Consider the following 27095-nt stretch of genomic DNA (forward strand, 5'->3'; position numbering starts at 1 on the left):
GTATATCCCTATACACTTCAGAATTCATCAGGCTGCTTCTGTCTTGTGTCACATGATCAATAAACACAAGTGACGCAGTGCCATTGGAAGCCATGCATGCCCATGCCGTCACACTGCATCCATTATCTTTTACAGAAGATGTGGTGTGCTTTGGATCATGAGCTGTTCCAGTTCTATTCCAAATTTTCTTCTTTCCATCATTTTGGTACAGGTTGATCTTAGTCTCATCTGTCCAAAGTGTGCTGCTACAGAACTGGACTGGCTTCTTCAGGTGTTTTTTGGCAAACTCAATTCTGGCCTTTCTATTTTTGAGGTTGATTAATGGTTTGCACCTTGTGGTCAATCCTTTGTATTTACTCTCATGAAGTCTTCTCTTCATGGTAGACTTAGATACCAATACACCTACTTCCTGGAGCGTGTTTTTCACTTGAGTGGATGTTGTGAAGGGGTTTTTCTTCACCATGGAAAGGATTCTGCGATCATCCACCATTGTTGTCTTCCGTGGACGTCCAGGTCTTTTTGAGTTCCCAAGCATACCAGTGCAATCTTTTCCTTTTTTCTCAGAATGTACCAAACTGTTGATTTGGCCACTTCTAACATTTCTGCTATCTCTGATGAATTTCTTCTTTTTTTTTCTGCCTCAGAATGGTGAGAGCTCCTTTGAGAGAGCACTGAGAGCTCCTTTGACCACATGTTGTGTGTTCACAGCAACAGCTTCCAAATAGAAACGCCGCACCTGGAATCAACCCCAGACCTTTTAACTGCTTAATCGATGACAGGTTACCGAGGGAAGAGTCCGCCTTGTTATGTTTTTTGCAGCCTTGTGAGCCAATGGTACAATTACTTTTTGTCCCTTGAAATAGCGGTGGCTACGTATTAAAGGGCTGTACTTAAAGCCCATATTGATTATATAATTGTATCCTGAAAATGTTTTCTTAAATAGCTAAAACAACAAAACTTGTGTTACTGTCCAAATACACAGTGTGCATAATCATTAGGCAGGTGATTATTGTGACCATATCGTCATTTTATCCATAAACTCCAAGCTGTATAAACTTGAATACTTATTGGATTTAATGCTATTTCGGAATGTTTCGAACACTTTCATTGGTCCACTGTGAACTGTTCGGTAATTTCATTGGTCCAATGGGACAAGTGTTTAAGCCAAAGCATGTGGAAAAAGTAGCGGCTAATAGTCTGGAAATTAGGGTGACTGCACCGCTAACACGAGTGAACAACGTGTTGCCAGTGAACACTCAACCACACGTCAGGGCTCAAATCCAGAAACGAAACGTCCGACTCCACGTCGTATAAAATCGATCGATCGGCTTGCAAGGAGGATTGTTCTGGACCGTGGACCGCTCTCTTCTCCGCGGTTGAAGATCGGGGCCTAAAGGAGGCGCCGTGGAACGAGTCAGCCGCCGAGAATCACGAACTGCCGTTCGGAAAAACAATGTAAAAAAACTAATGACGACGAAAGGAAAGTTAAGCAGGTCGTGCTGAAGAGACGTGTGTTTTTGAAACTCCTCTACTGGTCTGAAGACAGATTGGAACATAAACATGTATTGGTAGGTCAAAGCTTATGAATGTTGAACACACTTAAATTAGATTATTATTAAATGTAGTCACACCCCTAATCAAAATCTTCTTATTCACACTTGGGCAATTTAGGGTCTCTGATGAGACCACAGTATGTTTTTGGACTGTGGTATTTGGGGAAAAAAAAAAAAAAAGAACTCTTAGGAAACCCACACAGATACTCCTGACAGAATCGAAATATCGTGCCACCCAGTCCTAAAATACAAAGCTGGCAACAATAGGATTGTTGATCTGATTCATGAAAAGGATGTTTAAAAAGCTTCTTTGTGACGTCGCCACTCCGGCGCAAGGCGGCATGCAAGATAATTCGAAAGTGATGTAAGAATGTAGTGCGAGAGGCTGTTATTCTGCATCGGAGTGGACTGGGGGAAAACTCCAGGCATCTGAAGTTTTGCGAAGAAAAAAAAAAAAAAAAAAAAAAACCCACTCTATTCTAAACTAAGTAGGTCATTAGGAAAGCGTGACTCCCGTGAAAATGAGGCGAGCCGACTTCTCCTACGCCATGGTTGTACTTTTAGCTCAGAATTGATGTTGTCCTCAGAACTTCAGTCGCCCTTTAACTACGCCAGGCGAGTCAAAGATGGGCCCTCAATAATTTATTTGGCAGATACAAGGAGATGAGATGTATATGGAGGGGAAGCAAGAGGAGGCGAGATAGAAGGGCTCGGAAAAAGAGATGTAGGTGGGGAAGGGATGTGGTTGCGGAAGGAAAAGAAGAAAAAAAAAGAAAGTAAACAGGGTCTTAAAAAAAAAAAAAAAGAGACACGATGAGCCGGAGGGCGAGGAAGATCAGACTTTATAAAAGCATATACACTGCAGGGGGTGGGGAAGGAGGTTGAGGAAGGGCTTGCGTGGCTCCTGGTCTGACGTGGAAGCGTTCCATTTGTGACAGCGCGGGAAAAAAAGCGCGCAAGATCGGTTTTCCAGCAGCGAGGAAGCGATGAGAAAGACAAAAGCCTCAATTTAGATACTCTGTGGATACCCGTGACTGTGGCGGGAAGATTTAGCGAAGAAGATACCGGAGCTTGTTGTCTTTCGGTGGATTACCAGCCGACGCGTTGGGTAACCGTACGTCAGAATGCAGGCGGCGTTTAGCACCCACAGCGGGAAGGTCCGGGGTGTGATGGGTTTCCTACGGGTTCTCCGGTTTCCTACAACCGTCCAAAAACATGCAGCAAGCTCAACGAACACCCTTAAATTCCCAAGATTTTTGCGTGAGAGAGACTCTATATCAGTGGTTCTTAACCTTGTTGGAGGTACTGAACCCCACCTGTTTTACATGCGCACTCACCGAACCCTTCTTTATTGGATCGAGGATCGTTTTGTTGATGGGTACAAAGAACAGGCAGAGTAGCCTTTTCATCAAATCTGGCTCCCTTCACCTTGAATTCAGCAAGCGCTATGTTCTTGTAGTTCCCATATCCATGCAGCTGAAGGAAGCCTTCCCTTAGTTTTGCCGGTGCTGGACTAGAATTGCTCATCTTGTCTTTGCAAATCATGCAGTTAGGACATCGATTCCAATCACGTTCCGTCATACATGTGAATCCGTATTGTACGTATTCTGCCGACCGCTTTCTTTTTTTGCCCGACATAATTAGTATGAAGGGATTAAAATATTAAGAAAGAAATCACATGACGTACCATCATGACAGTCACAAGTTACTACAACTGAGCGCGCCAAAATCCCTGCAGCACGGATAGGCCAAGCTATGTAGCGTGATCACCTTCAGCCAGTGATGTCATCACCAATGTGTGTCATGACCTCCGCCGAACCCCTGAGACTGACCCACCGAACCCCCGGGGTTCGATCGAACCCAGGTTAAGAACCACTGCTCTATATGTTGCCCTGTAATCGACTCCATCCCGGTCCCCGCCTATCGACCAATGAAGGTTGGGATGGGCTCCTCTTGACCCTGAGCACAGGGACGGATAAGGAATGAACGAGCGTCAGACTGCTTAAACATGTACCGCTTCATCTCCTGCGATGGCGGTACCAGCCTGGAGATTGGACAGCACGCGTCCCTTAGCAGGGTCATTTGGACTGAAAGGGCCTTGATAAATTCCTTCATTGAAATTACCACGTTTCCGTCATCCGTCCACTCAGTCGTCTTCGCATTTCCCGAAAGAACCTCGAAAAACGTCTTGCTCGGACCCCCGCCTTGGCTTATTTCTGCGTGCCCGCGCTTATTGGCAAATGGCGGCTGTCTGCAAATGCTTTCATTTTATCCTCCCTCCGAGGGAGCCGGAGCCCAGATTACATTCCCTTGACTCCAACCCAATTTGGGCTCAAGTCAAGGATTTTACAAGGACATTCACTTCACTCGCAGACAGACGACGGCCCCCGGTCTCTGCCCGTTTCGGGGTGTGAGCGAAACTCATCGGAAGTGTGCGGCGGGTACATTTTGAAAAATGGAGTCGCGGGGCGAGCGTGGGGGAATGGGAGACACTCCTCTAAAGAAGTCATCATTTAGTATTCCGCTCCCCCGGGACAGATCAGTCAATACTTGGAAACTTCTAAAAGTTTTTCTCTTAAAGCTCAAATGTTTTTTCAAGTGGTGTGTGAAATCTAGTGGCACTACCAGATACCGGAACCCCCGCCCTCCAACTCTTGAGTCTTCTGTCTCTGACTTCTAATTCTATCCTGGGGTGCACACACACACACACACACACACACACACACATGCAATTCTAATATCCGTCCCATTCACCTTTAAGTGAAACTCAGTCATTATAGGCAGAACGATCCCGTCTCTTCCCTCTTGTTCTTAATCACTTCCTGATTAACAATGGAGAACCTCGTGATGAGAATATTAATGCAGTTAACAGGTGCGACGGACCTCGCTTGAGCGCGATCTCGAATCTGCCGCGCCAAGATTCGGACAAGATTTCCATCGCGCTCTAGCTGGGATCGAGATGAAATATCTTCTGTGATCAAAACCCTAAATGTCAGCTCAGAGATCGGTGCGCGGGGCTCCGGACCGATTCAGACGGCGTGTAACCGAGGCTGAAAGCGAGAATCTATTTTCACGTGTCACTCAAACAAAATTTGAAGTATTCTGCCTGCAGCTGTTGACAAAAGCACCAGAATTCTTTCTGAAACTGACGTTTGTTATCTTCTGTCTGCCCCGAACTGTATTAGCTGACAGAAAATCCTATATTTATTTCTCGCTTTTTTCTAAAACTGTTTGCAGCTGTTTTTGCAGACCACAACAAGGACTGAGAGAGACTTTAAGAAACATCTGAAAATTCATGTAATGGTTGTATGTCTGTCTGTATTGTACATTTGTAAATTTATAATATAGGGTTTACAAAAGCCTGATTTGAGATTATTATGGATTTTGCTGCAGACGTTACGAAGCCTTAGAACAAAGTTTCGCGGAAACTATACAAGCAACAATTTGGTTAATATCCCCACATCACCGGTACTATTAACTTAAATGAAAATAATAAAGAGAAAATCTATTCAAACACCCTGAACTCCAGACGGAATTAGATCATGAATAACAGAATAAAACCTCAGAATCAATCGCCACCTTTTACATTTTTTAGCTATTCTTTTTTTTTTTTTTTTTTTTTTTTTCCACATTTTAGCCTTTTGTTACCTGTCATAAATGGATGGAAATGGAAGGCGGTACTTGGAAACCTGACATCAACAGTTGCAGGCGATGGTGAAGGAAACCTAATGCATGACTTAATATGCCATTTGATCACTCATAACAATAGTCATGACATCATTTTTTTTTTTTTTTTTTTGGGTCAAATGATTTCAAAACACTTCACACTTCATAGCATTCACACTTCTATGACGGCTGATCCAACATAGGAGGTGCAAAACCAGTGGTCAAGCACATTCTGGCATGCAAACAAGGAGAAACGGGTATCAAACCCCCAACCCATGTCTTCTGCACGCTCCCCTTCCAAAGAAAATAAACATCAGTTATAAAAACTTTATATTCCACCACTGAGTGAGCACAAAGAAAACCACCTGCGGTGTTTCTCACAGATTCTGAAATGTATAATTATGTTAAACCAAACTTTAATTTAACGCTTCATAAGGATTCCTCTTTTAAGGTTCGAATCAGACGGAAGTCTCGACAGAACCACTTTGTTTTTTCTGAGTGAACAATAATAATTGTTCATTAGATTGCCGGCAGAAGTCGGGACTCTTCACCCGGTTATCGCCGTAATGACGTTATTGTTTCGTGTGACTTTTTTTTGTTTTAGTGGGAAGGAAGTCGCCCCTGACAAATTTACCAAATGACATCCGCGGCAATAAAAAAAGGATTTAAACATTTCTTTAATCACAACACGTGCAAAATTCAACCAGACGTAATGTTTTAATCTCTCACGCACCTTTTTTTGTTGCAAATCGACAGAGTCGAACAAAGGCTTCGGCTGTGCTTTCACCCAGAGGAGCTCAATCTCCCTAATGGTTATTATTTCATGACGCTTTTTGCTCTTTCAAGGATCTTGCGGTATTGCAGATGTTCATCCAAGGCCGATATTACAGTGATTGAGGCGTTTTGGCTGTTTCATTGAATTCATCCATCAGAAACCGATAAGACGGATGCCGTACCTGAATGTACTTCACCGTATCGTAAGGGCTTTTCAAACTTTTTTGCAAATCCAAGAGCCTTTTCGGGAACTCGGCTGTATATTCGTGCATTGGGACGGCATAGGAACCATTGAATTCAGTTCTTCAAACCATCTCAGCACCTACTCTCGTTTAGGGTCTCTTTATGGTTTCCTATATGAAGTAGTTGCTTAGCAATTGGTGGAACTTTTAAGCCTTACCCATTCCCAGGTACTTCTTGGAGAGTGAAAAAAAAATACATTTTTTGGTCACTGGTCAGCTGTTTTCTTGCAACAGAATGGACGGAACCAGCGAGAAATGGACCAACAAAGAGGTCCAAGCTCTTCTGGCTGGATTGGCCATGGAGGGATTTTCGCCCGAATTAGCTACTGCTAGGGTTTTTCACAAGCCGGGGCAGAGAAGGGAGAAAATAAAAGCACTCCGACCCATTGAACAGTCCACGATTATGATTTCCGACGTGCAGAATTTGGATGCTGTTGCAATGTGACTTATTTTCTGCATTGACTTCTTCTTATTGAAGTCTGTTTTTTTAGTTTGGTGCCGAAGGTGCGCCGCACAATCGCAGTCTCTTACCGCTTGCGAGAAAGCCAAACAAAAAGGGTTGAACAAAGAGGGTTGTTTTCGAAAAATTCGGAGCGGCTACTTTTCGAACCTGCTGATTCTATGATTGTGCTGTTCTTCACATCTTGAAAAAAACATTTTGAAAGAAACGGGGAAAGAAATGCATCTTGTAGCCGAAAACCTTTTTCGGTGTGACTGGAAACTTACGAGGCAAAAATCAAAACCTGAGTGATTTTTTAACTCCTCCTTAATTCCCTAAATGTCGACGGAGCTCCTTATCTTGCGATTCAAATGAATCATAAGCGCCGTCTCCTCGACGTTCGGCATTGTTATCTCTACCGCTCACACCGAACATTCCCCCGTTGCACGTAATCCAAGACTCCGCAAACAAATATCTTGTTGGTTGATCGTTCTCATACGAACGCTGTCCCATCTTGGGTGTATTTTAGTAATGTGATTAGCTAGGGGTGTTTACCAAATCGCATTTCACAGTCCACGTGAAATGAAAATTACTCAGGCTTCAAATGTATTCAGATGTGGGTGCTACATTTTCATATCTTGACAAGCTGAAAGGGTTTTGACATTGATGCCGGAATCGTAACGGCGTGGAAATAGTGGGTCTATCGGGCTTGAAATGGGATGGCATATTGTCACGCGGATGCTCGTTGGTTGCTTTGCTGCTCGAGTGGCTGCATTTCACCTGAATTCAAAGTAGAGAGATCACTGGTGGATCACCTCCCCATTCCCCTTTTGCTAATCTAATTACTTCACAATCATGATCAGCTTATTAGCGGCGAGACCACCAGGAGAAAAAGGAAAAAGACGCTGACGCCCCTCCGGTTGCAAAAATATAATATCAGCTATGGGAAACACACAACCAAATTAGACAAGGTCAGTCCCAACTTATGAGCCAGTACACAGTAGTAGAGCATAAGTAATTAATAGTGAGATGTTAATAATGGTTAGCCATAAGCCATTTCTAGCAGCGGTCCCCAACCACCCGGTCCCTGGACCGGTACCGGTCTGCAGATTATTTGGTACCGTCCTGCAAAGAAAATCTCTCGGTACAAATGATAGTTTTTCGGGATCTTATTTCGAAAAAACAACTGTTTTCGCCTTCGCCTTACTTCCACAATGAACTCTTTCGCGACCTTTCGCACATCAGTTACCAAAAGCTAGCCCTTTGAAAAAAAAAAAAGAACCAGAAAAAAAAAAGTCACCGGAGAACTTTTTCCGGTAGGGAACAAGCAAACGAATAACAAAGAAATGAATAAAAAATACACAAATTGATCAAGGTGTTGCATACCATTACCATTAGTAGCTACACATAGATGCTACAGGACAAATACAGGGGGGGGGATTCACACAAATGACAAAGAGAGCGAAAACAAAAGAGAGACTAAAGAAGCGTGTGACGGAAGAATTTAAGTTTAATTCCGACACTGAAGGAGACAATGTTAGTGGTTTTAGTGTGTAAGATAAGGATGAAGCGTACCGAGCAATGACTTTTCCTGGTAGGCTACTTTATTTTAAAATTTTTTTAACCATACATGTCCAAACACCGTTAGGGGAAAAAAAAAGAGCAGAATTAAAAGTTCATAAAAACTGTCTGTGTAATTTCAGTGGTTCCTTAAGATACGAATCACTTTATATCTGAATATTTCAAGATACAAAGCACGATTCAAGTAAACTTTATCCTTGTAAAATGAAAAAAAATTCATACATTTGAATACGAGAGTGAGAAAATCTAAATTCTAAAAAGGTCCTATCTCTTGTGTAGCTTTGTGCTGATTTTGATTTTTTTTTATTTTTTTTTTAATAATCATCATGTGCCATAGAAAACAAGTGGTAAGGCAAGTTGGGAACTAAGAAAGAAGATGATTTCTATGGAAATGAAGCAGGAAATAATAGCAAAGCCCATTTTGCGCGGTTTTGGGGCGGGGGTTGGAACAAATGAATTCAAAACTTCATTTAAGATACGAAAAAATCAAAATACGAACACGCTTCCGGAAAAAAAAATTTATTTGTATTCAGGTGTGCTCTGTCGGGAAATTGCGGTAATGCGTATTCGCTCAAATTCCGAAATTCACTCTTGCTGTTACGCCGAGGGATAGAACTGCGGTACGATGGAGCCAAATGCGGCTGCATGCAACTACTGGTGTTTTCGCTCTGTGTTAAACTTATACACAACAACCCATGAACCTATAGCTATAATTTAGTCCTCATTGATTTAGTGTGCATTTCCGTTTAGGTTTTCTTTTTGCTTATCTCCGTTATTCAATTACGGAGCTGTTAAATGGCGATGTCCTCGGGCAAAACGACCCACAGCAGGCAACGGAGGACGGGCCGGTTTGGAGGGAGGAGACGGTCTTGGAGAAAGAGCAGGAGTCAATGCGATGCTGGAAAGCGGACCAATTCACATCCGCTACCCATCCTATCGCCCCGACACATTTTCGGAGGATGTCGAAATGGGTGGGGAATTATGGTATAAATTAAGCTTTAGGCGCGCATGCGTGTCAACTACCTCCGACATTACTGCTAACGGGCTAAACGGCGGTGAATGTTTTTACCTCTGTACCACCCACGTGTGGACGGTTGGGGGTTGTGCGCTGGCGGCGCCGCACCGTCGTAAAAGATTTTTTATTTCTCGGGGTAGGGGGCCGGATAGAGGAGCACGACCCGGCTGGTTGGACAAACTGATAGTCGGTTGAGTAATGAATGAATGAATTTTCCAAAATGGCCTTGCCTGGTGTCATGTGTCGTAATTTCTCCTTTCTGTATAGCACATTATTACTTTTTAATGCTACATACATGCATTTATCTTGCGTTCGTGTCACCTTGCGGGACAGAGGAGTGACCGAGTTTGTGAAAAGGCGGGGAAGTCCCACTCTAGCAGCTCAGCGGATGCATTTAATGACTTTCCTCGAAGGGAATTTGGGGAAAAATGAATGGAAACATACCGCGTGTTTTGCTCTATCGTATGGTTTCAAAGTCCGATACACGTTATCGCTGGGAAAACACAAATTCCATTTTAATTTTTCCAGAGGAAACAAGTGCTGCAAGAATCCACGCTTTCAAAATACAATTAACCTCTCAGCAGATGCGGGGAAGTGGGGTCTGCCGGCGTTTTCATGGACTCCCACACGAAAAACTTGATGAAACGCTTTATTTTTAATCATTCCTGTGAAGCTGATCACGGTTTATCGTGTTTAAACAGCGGATCCTTTCTTCACACAATCAAGCCAAGTTATTTAGAGGGGCATGATGAGGGAATGACCCTGAATATAATTATAAAACAACGAGTCCAACAAGGTCATGGATCATTTCACTTTCAAATGAATGCATAGGAACAAACAGATACTATTTAAAATGTTAAACAGTTGTGTTTTCCATTCTGCCTGCTAAAGTCTCCTTCCAGCTGCTAATAATAACAACAAAAGGCAATTTTCAAGTATTTGCCCCAACTTATTAAAACATCAACACTGAGACAGAGCCAGGAGAGCTCAGTTCCGACCCTAATTTGAATTTATACATAAACGCACTCGGATGCATGAATTCGGTCGCCATGGCGATGTACACACCGCATGTAAATGTGTATCCGCACACACAATATACAGCGCGTGGAGACACATGCATTTATGCGCCACAGTTTTCACACAGGAACCAATATTGCAGCTGCTGAGTCAGCAGATCCGATGCCGAGCGGGAAGTCGTTTCAGAGCCAGGACGATGACACGGGGAAAAAAAAAAAAAAAAAAAATCACACTGCCTTTTGTTGTTAGTCTAAACGTCGGAGCTGCAGACGAGCAGCCCTCGCGGATCTGTTTGGACAGAAAGGTGTTTTCGGAGCTCGGTTATGTATCCTGGCACCGGATCTTGCGGAACCGCACAATGCCTCAACGGCCGTTATAGTCATAGTCTTTTAGCCATGCGTGATTACACACATGAAGAGGAGATCATCACTTTTTAATTAGATTTTAAAAAGTAATATGATATGATAGCAAGGTGAAAGTGCCAAATCATCGGGTAGCTTCAAACAGTTTTTGGATTAAATTAAAATTTCTCCTTTAATTGGACAAAAACTGCTTTTGTTTTCATGGGAAAAGATGCATCACCGAGGTATCTGGATTTGTGAACGTGCCAATATGAGTATTAACGGAGACATTTGGACGAAGCGCCTGATAAAAATAAACAGAGGGTTGAAATCAGGTGTTCCAGAACTTTTTAAATATGAGTTTTATTTTATTTTTTTGCAAATGACGCCAAGCTAGCCGCATCAGTGCATCGATTAATGGCTGCTGTAATGGTCTTTTGGGGTTTTCCTTTTGGTTTTTTTTTGTTTTTTTACATGAATTCCTTCTTTCCTGCAGAGGCATTACCTCACGCCGCCCCTCCGTCCGTGGACGGGTAGGAAATCACAAATACGTAATGACAGCAACTTCGGTCACCTCCAGCGACTCCTGACCCGATGACTAAACACCGTGTGAGGTCACACGCCGGCCCGGCGGGACGAGCCGCGACACACACACAAGGGGGGGAAGCTCGTGTCCGATAGCCTATTTAATGCAACTCATTATGCTGTGAATATATAGAGATATTTTTATTCAGCTGCAATGTTATTGCGGAGGCAGATAACAAGGAAGATGAGAGTCACGAACTCCTAAAACAAATTTGAAAACAGTTTTCTAAACTGCGGTCGTTCGTTTTAATGAACGCCGCAGACGGGCACGTTTGAAGATTTATTTTTATTTTTGTTTTTTACTGCCGAGGCTGCCGGAATATGACACCGCGGTTTGTCGGGGTCCGACGGCACAGTAAGGCGCGTTTGACACTGAGAAATATCAATGTGTTTTCAGCGAGGGAAAGAGTTTTCTTCGCCTTGTTTATTGCAGTTTTGACAAAAAAAAAAAAACGACTTCATCGTGTTGCTGTTTTTGAATGAATAAAATAGCAAAGTTAATACAGCATACGAGGAAGCGTCAAACAGAAAATGGGATTCACTCTGCTCCCATTAACGTCAGGATAAAGATGAGGCCAAAGGCAAATTATAACAAAGTCATTGATAGAAAACAAGATTAATCTTTTAATTCACCCACTGAGCAACAAGGATCCCACTCTATTTAATAAAAAATATCAAAGATAAACATCCAGACTTAGAGTTTGAGCTCATTTTGTGGTAGCGCAGAGTAGTTGTCATTACCAGGCATCACAAATGGACACTTCTCTAAATATAAAACTGATTTATGTTACGACTTTCACGAGTAATTGGGAAATAATCCCACTTTAGGGATAATTTGATCGTCGTCTGGAGTGTTCAGGCAAAACGAATGATGTTCATCAGCACCTGGATTTTTCCCAGTTGGAATGGGTGTTAAAATTGTCTTTTTTATTTATTTATCTATTTTATTTCTTTTTTACGAGTTTTTACGAGCGCTGTAGAAGGCAGCCGAAAATGACACACAATTATCCTTCCTTCGCAATGCTCAACAAACATTGAAAGACAATTTTAGGGCGACAAAAGTATATTCGTCTAGAATGTAGTTTAATATAAGATATTACAACATCAGTTGACGGTTCGAGCCATACGTTTGTTTTTCCCGTCGGTTTTGTTTTTGTGGGCAATATCGCACACGATATTAGGCGGCTGGTCATAATGTTTGGATTGATCGCTGTCGAAGTCAATCGCTTTTGCTTCCGAGGAAGATTTAAAATATAGTTTGAGTTAATGCCCTTAAGCCTCAGCAGCGGGCGGGTTGCGGGTTATGCCGGGTTGAGCATTTTCATTTAATTTGAAGATCGACAGCGCTACGTACGGCTGTCGATCTTGAACCCGAATCGCCCTGCGTAATCGTTTCGATCGTGTTTGGTTCAACTACAATTACCCGTTGTCCGCATTTCTCAGGAACGCGACACAAAATGTAAGCGGTGACCCAACACTCTCTCCCCGAAGTAGCCCCGATTTTACATGAGAACCGAAAGCATGAGAGTATGATAGGGAAAACTGCGCATCGATTCCAAATGGTACTAAATTGCTACCCTCCGGATGAAATCAGCAGAAACAGGCAACGCATTATGATAACCTACTCGCCATTCCTGACAGCCCCTTCAGTCACTTCATCTTGGCGCCGGTCCTGGGCTGCAGGCTTCTGAGACATAGCAGGAGGCCTGGCATTTATATGTACAAGCGGGAGTGTGAAAAATAAATGACCGGTTGGGTGTGTTGTGCGCAACGTTGCATTGCGGCGAATCTCAGAGGCGTGTTAGAAACCGGCGCTTTACTTTTTTTTACGGGTGAAAACACTTTGAAATCGTGAAATAAGTCCCCAAGGCAATATAACGTGCTAAATCTATTAGCTTACTTCGCTTTCCTTTTATTTTGACAAGTCATATTAATTGGGTCTCGGCGGTGAAAACGTACGTGCGCCACTGATTTAGAAACAATATGCATTCCGGATGAAAAGGATTTGTGCGAGTTAGAAATATCGCAGGTAACCCGGCTGTTTTCGTACGGTGCGTTTTCCAACTTTTGGAGCAAAAGGTGCTAACTGGCTAATCTCGTTTAATCGCCTTTTTTTCAAGGAGAAGGTTAATAACTAGATGACCACTATTCCCCTTGGGATGGATACAACCCAGAGGAAAAAAAAAAAACATGACGGCATTTACAAAGGTTGATGCAACTGCTTCTCTCTCGAGCTGCAGGAAGAGACAGAGCGGCTCAAATCACATTGTGAGAGCCGTTCCCAATGGGGTCCTAATTGCTGCCGTAATATGGAGCTAAAGACCAAAATCCTGAATGGTTCCTGCCAAAAAGCTCTCAGCAAATGTAAAAAAAAAATTTTAAAAATTCCAAAAAAGGCCAGGGGCAGATTCACAATCCAGAAGTTGCTTCATTTACAATCCAAGCAGCAGTTACTGTCATTTTAACCGGTCATTTGAGATCAATTGGAAAAGGCGCGTTAAAAAAAACAGCTTCTTGTATGAATTTATAGAACCTGGAATCTAATGAATCAACAGCAATTTATTTTTATTTTACGAGAATCAGTGTTTTCTTTTTGGGGAAGATTCTTTGGAATCGGGTCGAAACGTCTTCCAGAAACAGCTGTAGGTCATCCTACAGGACTGTCTCAGAAAATTAGAATATCGTGATAAAGTTCTTTATCCTCTGTAATGCATAATAAAAAACAAAAATTACTTTTTCATGATATTCTAATATTTTGAGGTAGGATTTTTGAGTTTTCTCAAGATGTAAGCCCTAATCAGCAATATTAAAATAATAAAAGGCTTGGAATATTTCAGTTGATTTATAATGAATCCAGAATGTATGACATTTTTGTTTTTGTTATTGCATTACAGAATAATATTCAGTCCTTTGTAATTCGTTGTCTAGCAACCGATTACAAGCGTATATTGTGAGTCTCAGTTGCAGACAACATATTTGCGATAGTTAAGACAAATATTTGAGTTAATCATTTATTGAAATTTCATGCAGGAGATTGAAAATCATGATAAAACGAAATACGGGAAAACAACATTGATACTAGTTTGTGACATATCACTTGTATCACTTGTGAAGGTTCAAGAACTGAATTTGTTTCAGTTCAGAGTGGATAAATACCCTTTTAATTTAGGATTCCCCAGCGGCTCATAATATAAAGACTAAAGCGTCTGACCAACTATAATATTTTATTTCATCAGGTATTTACGTACATGATTAAAAATAACCAACTGAGAATGCATCAATGGAATGCTTCAAAAACAGCGCAATTTAATTTGAATACCAAGCGTCATGAAATGTTCCGATGTAATACTTTTTTTCAAATTGGCAAACGCTGAAAGCTTCAATTATTGATTTTTTTTTTTTTTTAAATCATTTATTCAGCTCCAAATCCTGCTATTAACACCGCATAACAACCAATCTGTGAAAACTCCACGCGGACTTTTCAAGGACCTTTGGAGACAGAGCGGCAATTAATTTCTATTACTTTTATTTATTGTTCAATGCCACAGTTTGACTGGCTCCCACTGTTTGCTCCTTTTACTTATGCTTTTGTTGAGGCCTCTAAAATCTATGAAGGCTGTTGAATGGATCCACAGTCTACAATTATAACAACCATTATGACAAAAATTATTGTCAGAAGAATTTATTTAGCTGGAAAGGCAAGGTGTTGTGGAACTGATCCACTGACTGATTGGAACTTGTGCGTCCGTAAAATCAAGAACTACGTGACAACTTTGTCAAAGTTCTTTCTCATGAGCTTTGTTTGTGTTGTCTTTTTTCTTTTTTTTTTGTCGCATGCTTAAGTGACGCCGCCATTGTTGAGTGAATGGCTGAAGTCCATGTAATTTAAATTATCTGAAAATCCGAAGTGTGAAAAAGCGATGCAAGATGTAGTTTTGGTGAAATTTGGTTTTTTTTCGGGGGTTTGAAAATGAGTTGTTTGCACAAGATTTCCATGGCATCCCAGCTTATGCCATAACTTTATTTATTTATGCGCGACAGCATTAATGCAAATTCGATTAAAAGCATGTACTCGCAAACATGCTCCTAAAAAGTGAAACTAGCCTTCCTCTCCTTTTCCCCCGTCTGTAAGATGAACGGGAAACGACGCCACCGATGGAAGTGACCCTGTATTTCATTCCATTACACCTCTTTGTCATCGCCGCCATTTAGGATGTGATCAAAAACAATGCAAATGACAGTTGCTATTAGATGATAAACCGTAGAGATGGCGGTGGTCCGCAGTGGTTATGGCTCTGTTTGTGTTCCTTGGGGGTGATAATAAAGCCGGTCTGACAAGGTTGTAAAACCCAGACATAGAGAGAATAAAACAGCCATACATCAATTTTCAATATCATGCCACGGACTCAGCCTTATTCTTATTCACTTTGACACTGTAAGTCCCGCTGAACTTCACCTCGTCGTACCTTTTCATCGTCTTCAGGAACCGTCAAAGTGAAACAAAAGGTGTCCGAAGATCTGCGGGCTGTTTGAAGCAGCTACAAACTGCATTACTGCGCTTTTTAGCGGATCCGAAGCAGGCGTAATAAACCCGGCCTCTGAGCGTGACCATCCCTGAAGCCTCATCGACATGAATCTCCTGCTGCAATCTGTTTATGTTATGGCAACTGAAAGGTATTGCATACTGAAGGAATGGCTCTGACTTGTATGCTTACATTGGGAATGACTGCAGGGAGTTACCATGGTGATGGAGGCGGGTGAAACACAGCAGATTCTGATCATCACAGATAACTAGAGCACTAAAACCAAGATACACGAGAAGATAAAATCACGGAACATGATCTTATTTTGTGTTCCTGACTTATATATATTCCCGTGCGCATTTATTTCAGGGAAAGAGTCCCTCCACCGTCTGAGCTCATAATTTATACCACGCATGGTGATTACAGTAATTTCCAAAAGCCCTGCATAGTTCTGAAATGTAACTTAAAGAAAAATATGGAGATTAATAAGGATATTAGCATATTCATAGCCTGGACATATTAAAATTAACTTTATATATCATTTTCCCTTGAACTCAGTGAATTATATCTGTCTATTTTGGCACCTAAAATAGAAGTGCAGAACAAAACTAGAATTATTGTGAGTATAAATATTTGAGAAGAAACGTCTCTCCCGATTTTTCGATTTTGACGATGCAAGTCGAACTTTTTGAACCGTACTCACCGCTATGCAGATCACGATGCGAGGGCCCCGATGATAAAAGAAAAGGTGACTTCAGACAAAAGACGTCTTTCGTGTGAAAGGTAAATACGGCGCAACAACACCAGCGGCATATTTCTCTCAAAACCCCGGGGAACGTGTCGGTCGAGAAATACTCATCGGGTTCTACTACTGTAATGGGAATAAAATGCACGAGGCGATTATGTAATCATGCCAGAATTACAATAACAAAGAGATGAAAGCCTGTAAAGCAGAACCAAGGTCTGCTGGCAAATATAATTCAGACAGTAAAGGTGGCGATAATAAAGTACGTTGTTATTTACCAAAATGAAGAAAGGCATTACAAACAGTCCTTGGCTCGAGTCTTTTGGGATAGATTTCTTTGTATCATGAATAATGCAACACAACTGGTTGTGAATTGCTCAGGATTTATGAAGACCCACTATGATGTATCACCAGTGGATACCGAGAGCCTCCAGAGGGCATCCGCTATACTGAACAGTCCATGTTATTGCACCATCTGTAGGGCTGGGCTCTATGCCCGAAATCCCATTTTTAATAAAAAAAAAATCCATTAAAAGAAGAAAAAAAGATATAGCATATCTTCTTCAAAAGTAAATGAAATTCAAATTTGTTCAGCAAGAACAGCTTCATCCGGTTTGTCATTTAGTTTGTTCATAAAATTATGAAAGCTTCCGATTTATTACCTGATCTACTCAGGTAGGGAGATGTTATGTCCTTTTTTTTCTTTTTACCTTTTGAATCAATGTTAAAATTTAAATAATTATTTAAAAAAAGTGCATGAAATCAATATAGGGTTTATCGGAACAATGCAGACTAAAGTTGATCCGGATTATAGCCCGTGGGTTTCCTTCTCTATTTTGAGCCTCACACTCAAATTGGCGTGAGGGAAGTGTGTCGCACAGTCCGGCATCGGCGCAAAACCGAAGGACCCTTGTTTTTCTTAGCCGTGTGAATCGAGATCATGTCTTCCCAAAAAAGTAAGCCGCGAAAATAAGCTATCTCGCCCAGCGTTTGCTATTTTTGACACACGGCAGACAAAACACCAGCCAGAACTGTGAGCTTTGTTTGTTGCATTGCAACTGTTAAGCCTATCATAAATAACCTTGTGCTTTTTGAATTCGATGACGAATTTGTCGCTTGCCGTGCCGTATGAACGCTTTTCTTGAACAAAGTGGTAAAGAATGCAGCCTGAAAAACGCAGATTGAACAATCTGTAGCTGGAAACATTCTGGCATGGCTGATCCGACACGTTACACGTCAGGGACAGTAGAAACCTTGCAGGGGAGTTAGTCAGAGAAGGAAAACTGAGGCAAGTTTTTATTGCAAAATACAAAACGTAAGGCAATAGTCCTTGCCTCTGGGGGGTGCAACAGAAAATTTTTAACCTTCAATATAACAATTTTAAAACTAGTTATCTATATTAATTATTAAAGTGCAAAAGCTTGCATTGATCCAACTGTAATAACAAACTTAATTTTAAAATATCACAAATGATAATACCAAATAATCAGTGAATTTGATCCCTTGTTGTATTCATAATGTATTACTATTATTTTTATTATTTATTCACTTATTTTCAGGGTTTTTTAATTTGCAGTGTGGGTATTTGTATTAAATTTCCTATTTTTTTGTATTTATTTCTCATCCGGTAGGCATTTAAATTGGGTGGTATGTTATCTTGAATTAAAGACAATGGGGAAAATGGGGAAAAAACAATTTCTTTTTTAAGTAGTTTGTAAATTGCAGATAGAGGAGGGGCACCACATGAATTCTCACTAAGGCCAAAAGCATCGCTCTGGGTGACACAGCAGCGAAAACCCACCGCATTCGAGTCACATACTGTCTGTCTGTCTGTCTGATCGTCATTTTATGGCATTTTATGGTCTGTCTTTTAAAAAAAAATAAAATTGTCAACGGCATATCCCTTCACATCTAAGGTCAACAGGATTTACCTTATAATTCTCAATAGGTAAAGAAAATCCTGTGAAAAATATGAGCTGTCACCCACTAAAATATTAATTCGTATCACGGCATCCCAGGTGGCATCCGGGATGTGATTGGCCGATTTTTCGTTTAAAGACTAATCTGCCACGTGTTTTCGATTGTTCGGTCGTGTCGTGATTGTGTCTGCTCCCGAGCGAAGACGACGGATTTGTCGGGTGGGCTTCGGCTGCTCTCCTGCTTCGGACCTTTGACTCAAATGGCGCAAAAGTCGGCGTGGCGCCAATTCGACTATTTAGCGCCTCAGATGTGAGGCGGCGGCAAATGTTTGTAGCAAATGCAAAGTCTGCGTTACATGATAACATAAACATAATCTAGCTTGGCAGCAGATGTGAGAGTCGGCTAATGGACCCGTTGCATGCATCAACCATATTGTGGAGAATGTCACCCCCCAAGCGCCCGGCTAATCCCACAAAGTCCAGCTAATACCCATTGTCGTGATCATTATTGTGTGTGTGTGTGTGTGTGTGAACACAAGACGTACTGGCAGAGTGCGGAAATCTTCAGGATTTCATAGTTTGCCGAGCACACACAACAAATGTGTGGTATTAATTGTTAAAGTTTTGAAGCGAATCCAAAATTCAGCCCCCGATGTCTTAATTAACGCTGCAATGAATTTAACATGCCCTTTCAATGCATTATTAAAACCTTTGCTGAAAAATGTGAAAGGATTACAAATTCCTATTGAGGAGGGAAGAGCTCATCCTCTCCTTTTCTCTCGCCTGACATATTTATTTACGAAGGGGGGGGTCATCTGAAATGAGATGAGATTTATAAACAAAGAAGGCAAATTGGAGTCGTTTTTTTTTTTTTTTTTTTTTTAGAACCCCCAGAAAATGTGTTTGTCATTCAAACAGCAAAAAAAAAAAAAAAAAAAAAAAAATCTGAAAAAAATAGATGGGAACACATGTATTCCCAAATTTTGCAATTTTTGTTGGGTGAATTTTTGGGTCCTTTTTTTATAAGGTACAGCAGCTATCTGAATGCACTAGCTAAGCGGCGATAAATAAGACTTTTTCTCGGGCTGTGACATGACGAGAACAAATGTGCGGGACTTACCTCGTCTTGGTAGATGAAGAAAAGCATAATGGACAGAATCTCCAAGAAGAAAATGAGCAGGAGCAGGATGAAGAACTGTGGAGACACAAGGGGGAAAAAAAAAATTGGCTTCGTTTTTTTTTCCTTTTTTTTTTTTTTTTTCGCAGAAAGTGAGGGCTTAAAAAATATACATCTGGTTTTGGAGAGGACACGTTGCACGGGAGGGATATCTCGTGTAGGGTGGAGCACAAAAAGGGTAACGCGATGACAGTTTTAAGGAGCGGGAGTTAGAAGTCGCCGCCACGCCTCAGTATTTTTAACTGACAAGTCAAGAGCATGTAGGATGGGCCCGGAGTTGTGATGTGCTCTTCCTCCTTATTTTGAGTGCGTTCAAAGAGGCAAATTTCATCTCTTTACTGTACTGCCTCTGGGATGAAGTGCTCGGTTGGTGATATATCTTTACGCGTCCCCTTCCTGTGCCCAGAACGCTTCAGGACTCATCTGTCAGCCACTTGACACAGCTCTCCGTCTCAAAAGAAGGGGGGGGCATTGCCTGTCTGAGCTAGAAAGGGGGTAGATACATTACAATCAAGGGTGGGCCCACCATCCAGAGGGCTCAATTCCCATCTGCGAAGAACTTCAGAGTACAACCTCTGCTTGCGACCGTCCCTTAATACAAAAGAAATCGTCCCACGAGTTTTTTTTTTTTTTGGTCGAATTTTAAAGTCGACCCGCGAACAAGCTTTGATGCACGAACGCGCAAACAAACGCACTTATAGGCTTTCTGCGTTGCGGTGTTGTAGTGTAGCGGCAGTTTTTGCGTGGTACTCCGCATTGCTTATATTGTTCATTGTTGTGTTCTCCTGTTAGATCGCTGTTTTTGTTTTGTTTTTTTTTGTCATTAGTGGTGTTAAGAAGTCGGGAATTTCAGTCAATCTGAAGAAGGAAATGATAGCCAAGCAGCACAACATGGTTAAGTCAACCATCTGTACCAGGCTAAAGAACAAAGATGCACCAAAGATGGCTGATGTGGTTTACGGGTTAACTATGTTAAAGAAGCAAAGTCATTATTATTAGTTTGGATTAACGAAAGACACGAAAGACAAAGAGATAATATTAGCGAGGGTCTTGTAAGAAAAGCCCAACTTTTTCTGATTTAGCAAAGGAAACTGAGAGTACAAGTGCTGGCAAGAAGAGAAAGAACACCAGATACACAGTAATAATTGAGGTTTTCTTTAATTATTTCTGTATTTTTGCCACAAATAACCCCATAGAAACAGAGTGTAGTCTGTTATTTGGGGACTGGAGAACAGATCAATAAGATTGACTTATGATTTCGATGGGAAAAATCAATTAAGTTTGCTAACAGACTCAAAGAAAGAATTCAATTCCCAAGCCAAGGTTTTACTGTATTTGGACAGTCTTGTGCAATTGCTGATTGCTTTGCAAAAAATGTGCATATTATATTCTGTTTTTTAAAGTGTCCTAAATAATCAGGGGAAGCGAAGCTGTTTTGTATTCCACAAGACATCTAAAATTAACACTCAGTGTCCAAAGCGGATTAATGAGTCATCAGTTTGACGGAAATGTCTTCTCCTTCGAGTACGGAAAACTCAAGTGAAAAATGATAGTATTTAACCATAATCTCGCCTGAGTGACAAGCAGTATTCTGGTAAAATAAGGGTTAGGCTGTAGTTGAATTAGCAAACTACATCGCGGCTTTGTCAGTTTCCTTTTCTATAACGCATCGCTGCTCCTTGTGGGACTCATCACTGTTTTCGGTTTTATGTGTCAATATTCTTGCCTCTTTTATGAATAGCTAATTGGAAAGTGATTTGAAGCCAGAGCGAAGCCTGACTCCGCAGCTTGAAGCGGGCTGCCGCTCTCTCGGCAAAAAGCCCAGTTAACTTAGCGATTCACATCTCGGGGGAGGTGGTGGGGGAGATGGTGGGGGGGTACAGTCCTTGAACGCATCACCGGCTGCTCATCACTGACGTGACCACGGGAAATTGAATATTCTTCATCTCTGCAGACGTCATTGTCATGGAGAACGAGGCTCGACTTTTGCTTGTCTCCCGGAGAATGCACAGAAAGCACAGAACCTTTTCTGAAGGTAAAAAAAAAAAAATATATCTCAAAAGCAAAGATGCTTTTTATAACTTTTTTTTTTTTTTTTTTTTTTTTAAAGATTCCCTATGTGTTTTTTGTATATTTTGAGTAGATATGAGAATTTTTTTTCTCTCACTTCCAGACTGGCATAGAACAGGGTTGTCAGATGGGCCTGAGGCCTTTTCAGCAACACCGGCGTCAATGAATCACTCAGTGTCTCAGTGGCAACGCAGGTTTGGAATCGATGCCTCGCGTTCTGTCAGACTTCATCGTCTGAGCTTCGTGTTCGGCGTTGTGTGAAATACCAAAGGCTACATTTGGAGGGGTTTCTTTCGGTTGTTTATTTCCAGGTTGAGCGGAGCCGCCGAAATCCCATAATGACTTTGAATTAAACTTTATCGGTCTTTGGAATGGAGCAAAAAAAAAAAAAAAAAACAGAAAAAAATACTTGTTACAGCAGATCATGTGAAAAAAAATAAAAAAATAAAAAAAAGCGAATGCCCTTATAATAATGTGAAAATGTCAGTAAGGACGCACAAATGCTTCTCTTATCCCACAAAGCAATGATGTATGACCTTTTTCGGTGTGCACTACAATTCTTCAGCCAAAAGTACAAAATAATGAGAGCGACCCACTGCGATACAGAGAAAATGACCTGTTCTTTAGTAAACCTTCTGAACTACTTCAAACAACAGCCCCAGAGTTTATTTTGTGTGATACACCCGAAAATTTGAACCCCCCCCCCAAAAAAAGCTCCAAGTTATCCCTCACAGCTCTGTGATATTTCCCTATTAATTTGCTCTTATTAAGAAATGTAGGGCCTTTCCATTAGACCACAGGCAATAAATGGGGTCACTGGATAGCACATGAATACATTGTGCTGTCACAAGAAAGCTATTACATCAACCTGGAGGACTTATACACTGTTACACCATGAACTGAAGAAATTAAGCGTAAATAATCAAATCAATTTGTAAGAGACGTAAAAAAAGGCCAATATAAAAAAAGCATCCGTAAATTCTCGGGCTAAGTAGTCGCTCTAAAGCAGTTGTGTTCTTAATGGTACAATTAAAACGGCACTTGGAACCTCACAGTCGTAAACTAACCGCGGGAAATATCTTTTCCGAGAAGAAAAAAAAAAAAAAAAAGAGGAAGAAACTGCATTCCAGCGGGACCCCGGTAGTTTTTGTCTAAAGGGATCTTGTGCAAATGGACACTGCAGGCCACAGTGTATCTACAGGACTGTCTCAGAAAATTCAAAAATTGTGATAAAGTTCTTTATCTTCTGTAATGCAATTACAAAAAACAAAAATGTCATACATTCTGGATTCCTTACAAATCAACTGAAATATTGCAAGCCTTTTATTATTTTGATATTACTGATTATGGCTTACATCTTAAGAAAACTCAAAAATCCTATCTCAAAATATTAGAATATCATGAAAAAGTAATTTTTGTTTTTTTAATTGCATTACGAATATAAAGAACTTTATTACAATATTCTAATTTTCTGAGACAGTCCTGTATATATAGACATGTACCAGTGATGTTCGGTGAGGTTTATGAAGAATCCCAAGAAGAATCCCTGAAATCACGAGTGTACCCTGCTATGAGGCAGGAGAACTGCGTGCCTCACTTCGTGGCTCTTCCCACCCATTTTGTGATCACTCAGCACAGGAAACTAGTAACACACATACAGTTGTTGACAAAAAACACTGTAGAAATTCATTTAGCAAAAATATTTAAATATTCTAATGGCGAAATACAGAGAGACACCAATATGGTCTTAGTGCAGAGCATGCTAGCAGTCAGCCGTCATTGCGCAATCTGATATTGAGGCTCGACAGTCCGCGGCTCCTCCGCACGTCTCTTCTCAGTATTTGAACAGCAAATGTGTATTTGAACAGTGAAAATCCAGCAATTTTGAACAAAATAACAATCTAAAACTGGTGTAGTTAAATGAAAAATACCTATATCGTGCAAACACTGAGAAATATAGCCATTTAATTTGGCAAGTGAGGCACGGCTCTCCTGCCTCTCCTGCCTCCCCAGACTGCACGTCACTGATATGTACAAAACCCCAATCCAATGAAGTTGGGAAGTCGGGTATAATGGAAATTAAAACAGAATACAATGATATACAAATCACATTCAACCTATATGCAGTTGAATACACTCCAAAGATAATATATTTTTTTGACAAATATTCATTTATTTTGAATGTTATACCTGCAACACATTCAAAATAAATGAATGTGTCGTATTCTGTTTTTATTTACAGTTTACACAACTTCATTGGAATTGGGTTTTTTTAATCAATACATGGAGACAAGTCTGTTGTGTGCTTTCTCACCATCTCACTGTGTTACATACTTCTCAAAACATACAAGGATACCATTAGACCACCGCCATACTGTTCTGCTGCGTCGCCATTATTCAATATGAAATAAATTAATGTCTTTGCAGCAGCGATGGGAAAGATTAATATGAATTTCAATGAAATAAAACAATAATAGTCTTTAACAGGCATTCTTCCCCTGCCATTGAGACAGCTATTCTGTGATGCATGGCTAATATATACCATGCCGGTTACAATAATTCAAGCAAGCGAGTTTGTCTGGGCATTGCAAGACACAAATACATTACCAAGAGCAGGTAAAGGGCGCTAGAGCCACCAGAAGTTTGCCCCCTTGCAGACGTCTCTCATTCACAACCATGGCTCTATCCATGGAATGACTTACTGCAGGGGGGTAAGAACGGCAAATAACAAATTCCTTTTGCTGGGGTCAAGCAATGCATTGAAAAACGTTATTTTCTGCTTTTGCGATCACTTTTCCGACATCGTAATTTCACTTGAAGCTCATGAAATTTACATAGTGGATGCAGGACAGGTGAGGTACAGTGCCTTTTTTTTTTTTTTTTTTTTTTTGGATTGTATCGCTAAAATTCATATATTAGCCTGTCATTGTAACGGAGGCTAACCCGGGTCATTCGTATATGAACATCATGGACAACTCAAACCACCCTCTCCACCTCATATTGAATAAACAGCGGAGCAGCTTCTCAAGCAGACCGGAAGATACAGGAAATCTGTATAAAAAAAAAAAGTATCTTTTTTTTTTTTTTATACTTTTACATTTCAGAGTTTGTTTATTTATGTTTTTATTTATCTATTTTTTCTCGTATTTTTAAGCTATCTTTTCATTGTCTTGTTGCTACTGCTAAACAGTTTCCCAAGCATGGGATCATCAGTGTACATCTCATGTCATCTCATCTCATCATAAAGATATTGGGACTCTATTTGTAACCGTTTAATTCCATACAAAGACCAAAATTCACATTTATACTCCTATACTTGATCTTCATATTGTGTATAAGTGGAACGAAAAATATGAAGATATTGGGGCATATCATGATGGTGCCCTATTTGTAACATGGCCTAATATTCACAATTAGACTCATATTCTGTTATCAAATACAGTTTTCGATGATCTCTTTAGGGGTCATTCTAAATGATAGCGGGAAACCATTTACTTCAGTTCCGTATTTTTCTCTCCATCTGCAGGTAAATCCCTCTCAAATAACAGGGACACACGCCGCGGTATAAACAAGCCCGTCAGTATAAACCCGGTCAAGTGACGCTTTAAGAGCTTTTAATTCCAGTCATGGAGGGCTGAAGGTCTGCAGTTGTTTAGTTTTTGCTCTGTGAGATTTAATGAGGTGTGGCTGGTCTGTATCTAACAGGCCTTCGGGGAGAAGCAAAAAACATGCAGGACAGACAACAGCTCTGGAGGCTTTTCTTGATTTATTCTTGTTTGCGGCTTATTTTATTACAGCTGAGTGGTTGAAAGCATCGGAAAAAATAGTGCTGCAGTTCCTCACTTGGAGCCCTGATTTACGCTGTAATATTTGCGGTGCGTTTAAGTACACTATATTACCAGTTTAGTCAAATAGATCATGCAAGTAAACACAAATGTAAATATATTTAAGACATTCTGCTGCAAGTGCAAAGAAGGCATTCATATAATAATATTACTGGTAAGGCGTTGAGGCAGCAGTGATGGATGAGCGTAGAATAGTGTCTTTAAAATTGTGACCTGGTTGTAAACACATTCAGAATTAATTTTACACTGAAAGTCAATGTAATTCACAAAACGGTTGGCGTGTAAATGAATGCTCTTTTTTTTTGCTGGTCTTACGGTAATGTTTTAAAACAAAATCATTTGTGGCGCAAAATGTTAAATAATATTTTGCCGCCTCGGCTGCAGTTCTTCCTTTCTACTACTAGGTGACGCAGTCTGGTCACATGATCTTTACTACGCCAAATGCGCAAGAGGTGTACTTCCTGTTAGCTCCCAGGAATAATGTTAGAGTACTAATTCTATAACTGAACAAGGCTGGTAAGTGAATTTTTTGTTTTCTCGCTGAGCAAACAGCTGAGAAATAGATACTAAATAGGTATTTTTAACAGAATATGGATTTGATTTGACACAGGTGGAACACCAAGGGACTTTAGCGTTAGCACATCGAGGTAATGTTAGCATGCTAATAAGAAGCCTCACTTCTTATTGAAAGTAGCAAGGGGGGTGAAATTGTTTGATTCTATTTGAAGTCCAGGAACTATTGGCATGTACATGGACCGGCAACATTTTATTTTCACTCAGTTTCAACTATTTTCCATCACAATGTGCTCACACCACACTGTTATTCCCAATTAGGCCTACGCAATTTGCGGAATTGTCTCTCGCTCCTGTGGTTAAAAATAGCATTTGAAAAGCGGCGAGAGCCCTGGAAGTTATTAAGTCTTGTGTGACATCTATTTCCACGCGCTACACAATATTTCAGGATAAGAACTACAATCAAAGTCCAGGCATATAATTGATTTCTCCTGCTACTGAGATTTCAAGGGGCGTGAAAGCTACAAAGACTGTTTGTATGTCCATCTTGTCAGACACAAACTCCATCAGCACTTTTGAAATCATAGCCTTCTGGGATGTTGCTGTCATGAGGATGTATGAACGCTGGTAATGGCTTTTCTTGTGGTGGGTCCGGTGACTTTTACAGCCCTTATATCTCAAACCCATTTCTGGCTGCTCGGTGTAAACAATCTGTTCCCGTTGCTGCAATGCTGATCTCCCCTTGTGACTAATTATGGGCTAAGTAAAGTCACAGACTCACCAGCCTCTCATCTGTGACCTTTGAGCTGTAATGATTTCGAGTGTCTGAACTCACTGGTGTTAAATGTGACTTTTAGTACTTCTTACCTTGATGAAAATCATAAAATATTAAACGGCAGCACGGAAAAGAGGAAGGAAAAAAAAAAAAAAAGCTAAGGGCCAAGCAAGAAACGGGATGCAGATCAAGGCCTTCCATTTAAAATTCACAATCAATTGTTCAAACAATCACCACGAATTACTGGGAATAAAACAAAAACAAAGCAAAGACATAAGTATTGCTAAAAATGACATTATATGCATATTTTATAAT

At 40.7% G+C, this 27095-nt stretch overlaps 1 protein-coding gene across 9 annotated transcripts in view; it reads right to left on the minus strand.

Moving 5' to 3' along the window:
* tspan4a (tetraspanin 4a) overlaps positions 1–27095 on the minus strand; it is a 160962-nt gene that overhangs the window by 23343 nt on the left and 110524 nt on the right. For all 9 annotated transcript variants that reach the window (XM_086144058.1, XM_086144062.1, XM_086144061.1 and 6 more), the window contains one exon: positions 19521–19595. In XM_086144058.1, coding sequence (XP_086000184.1) covers positions 19521–19595 — 75 coding nt within the window. The remainder of the gene's footprint in view (positions 1–19520; positions 19596–27095) is intronic.

This window comes from Fistularia commersonii, chromosome 3, assembly GCF_037954325.1.
Source record: "Fistularia commersonii isolate RoL2024-O1a breed Wild chromosome 3, RoL_Fcom_v1.0, whole genome shotgun sequence".
Lineage (NCBI taxonomy): Eukaryota > Metazoa > Chordata > Actinopteri > Syngnathiformes > Fistulariidae > Fistularia > Fistularia commersonii.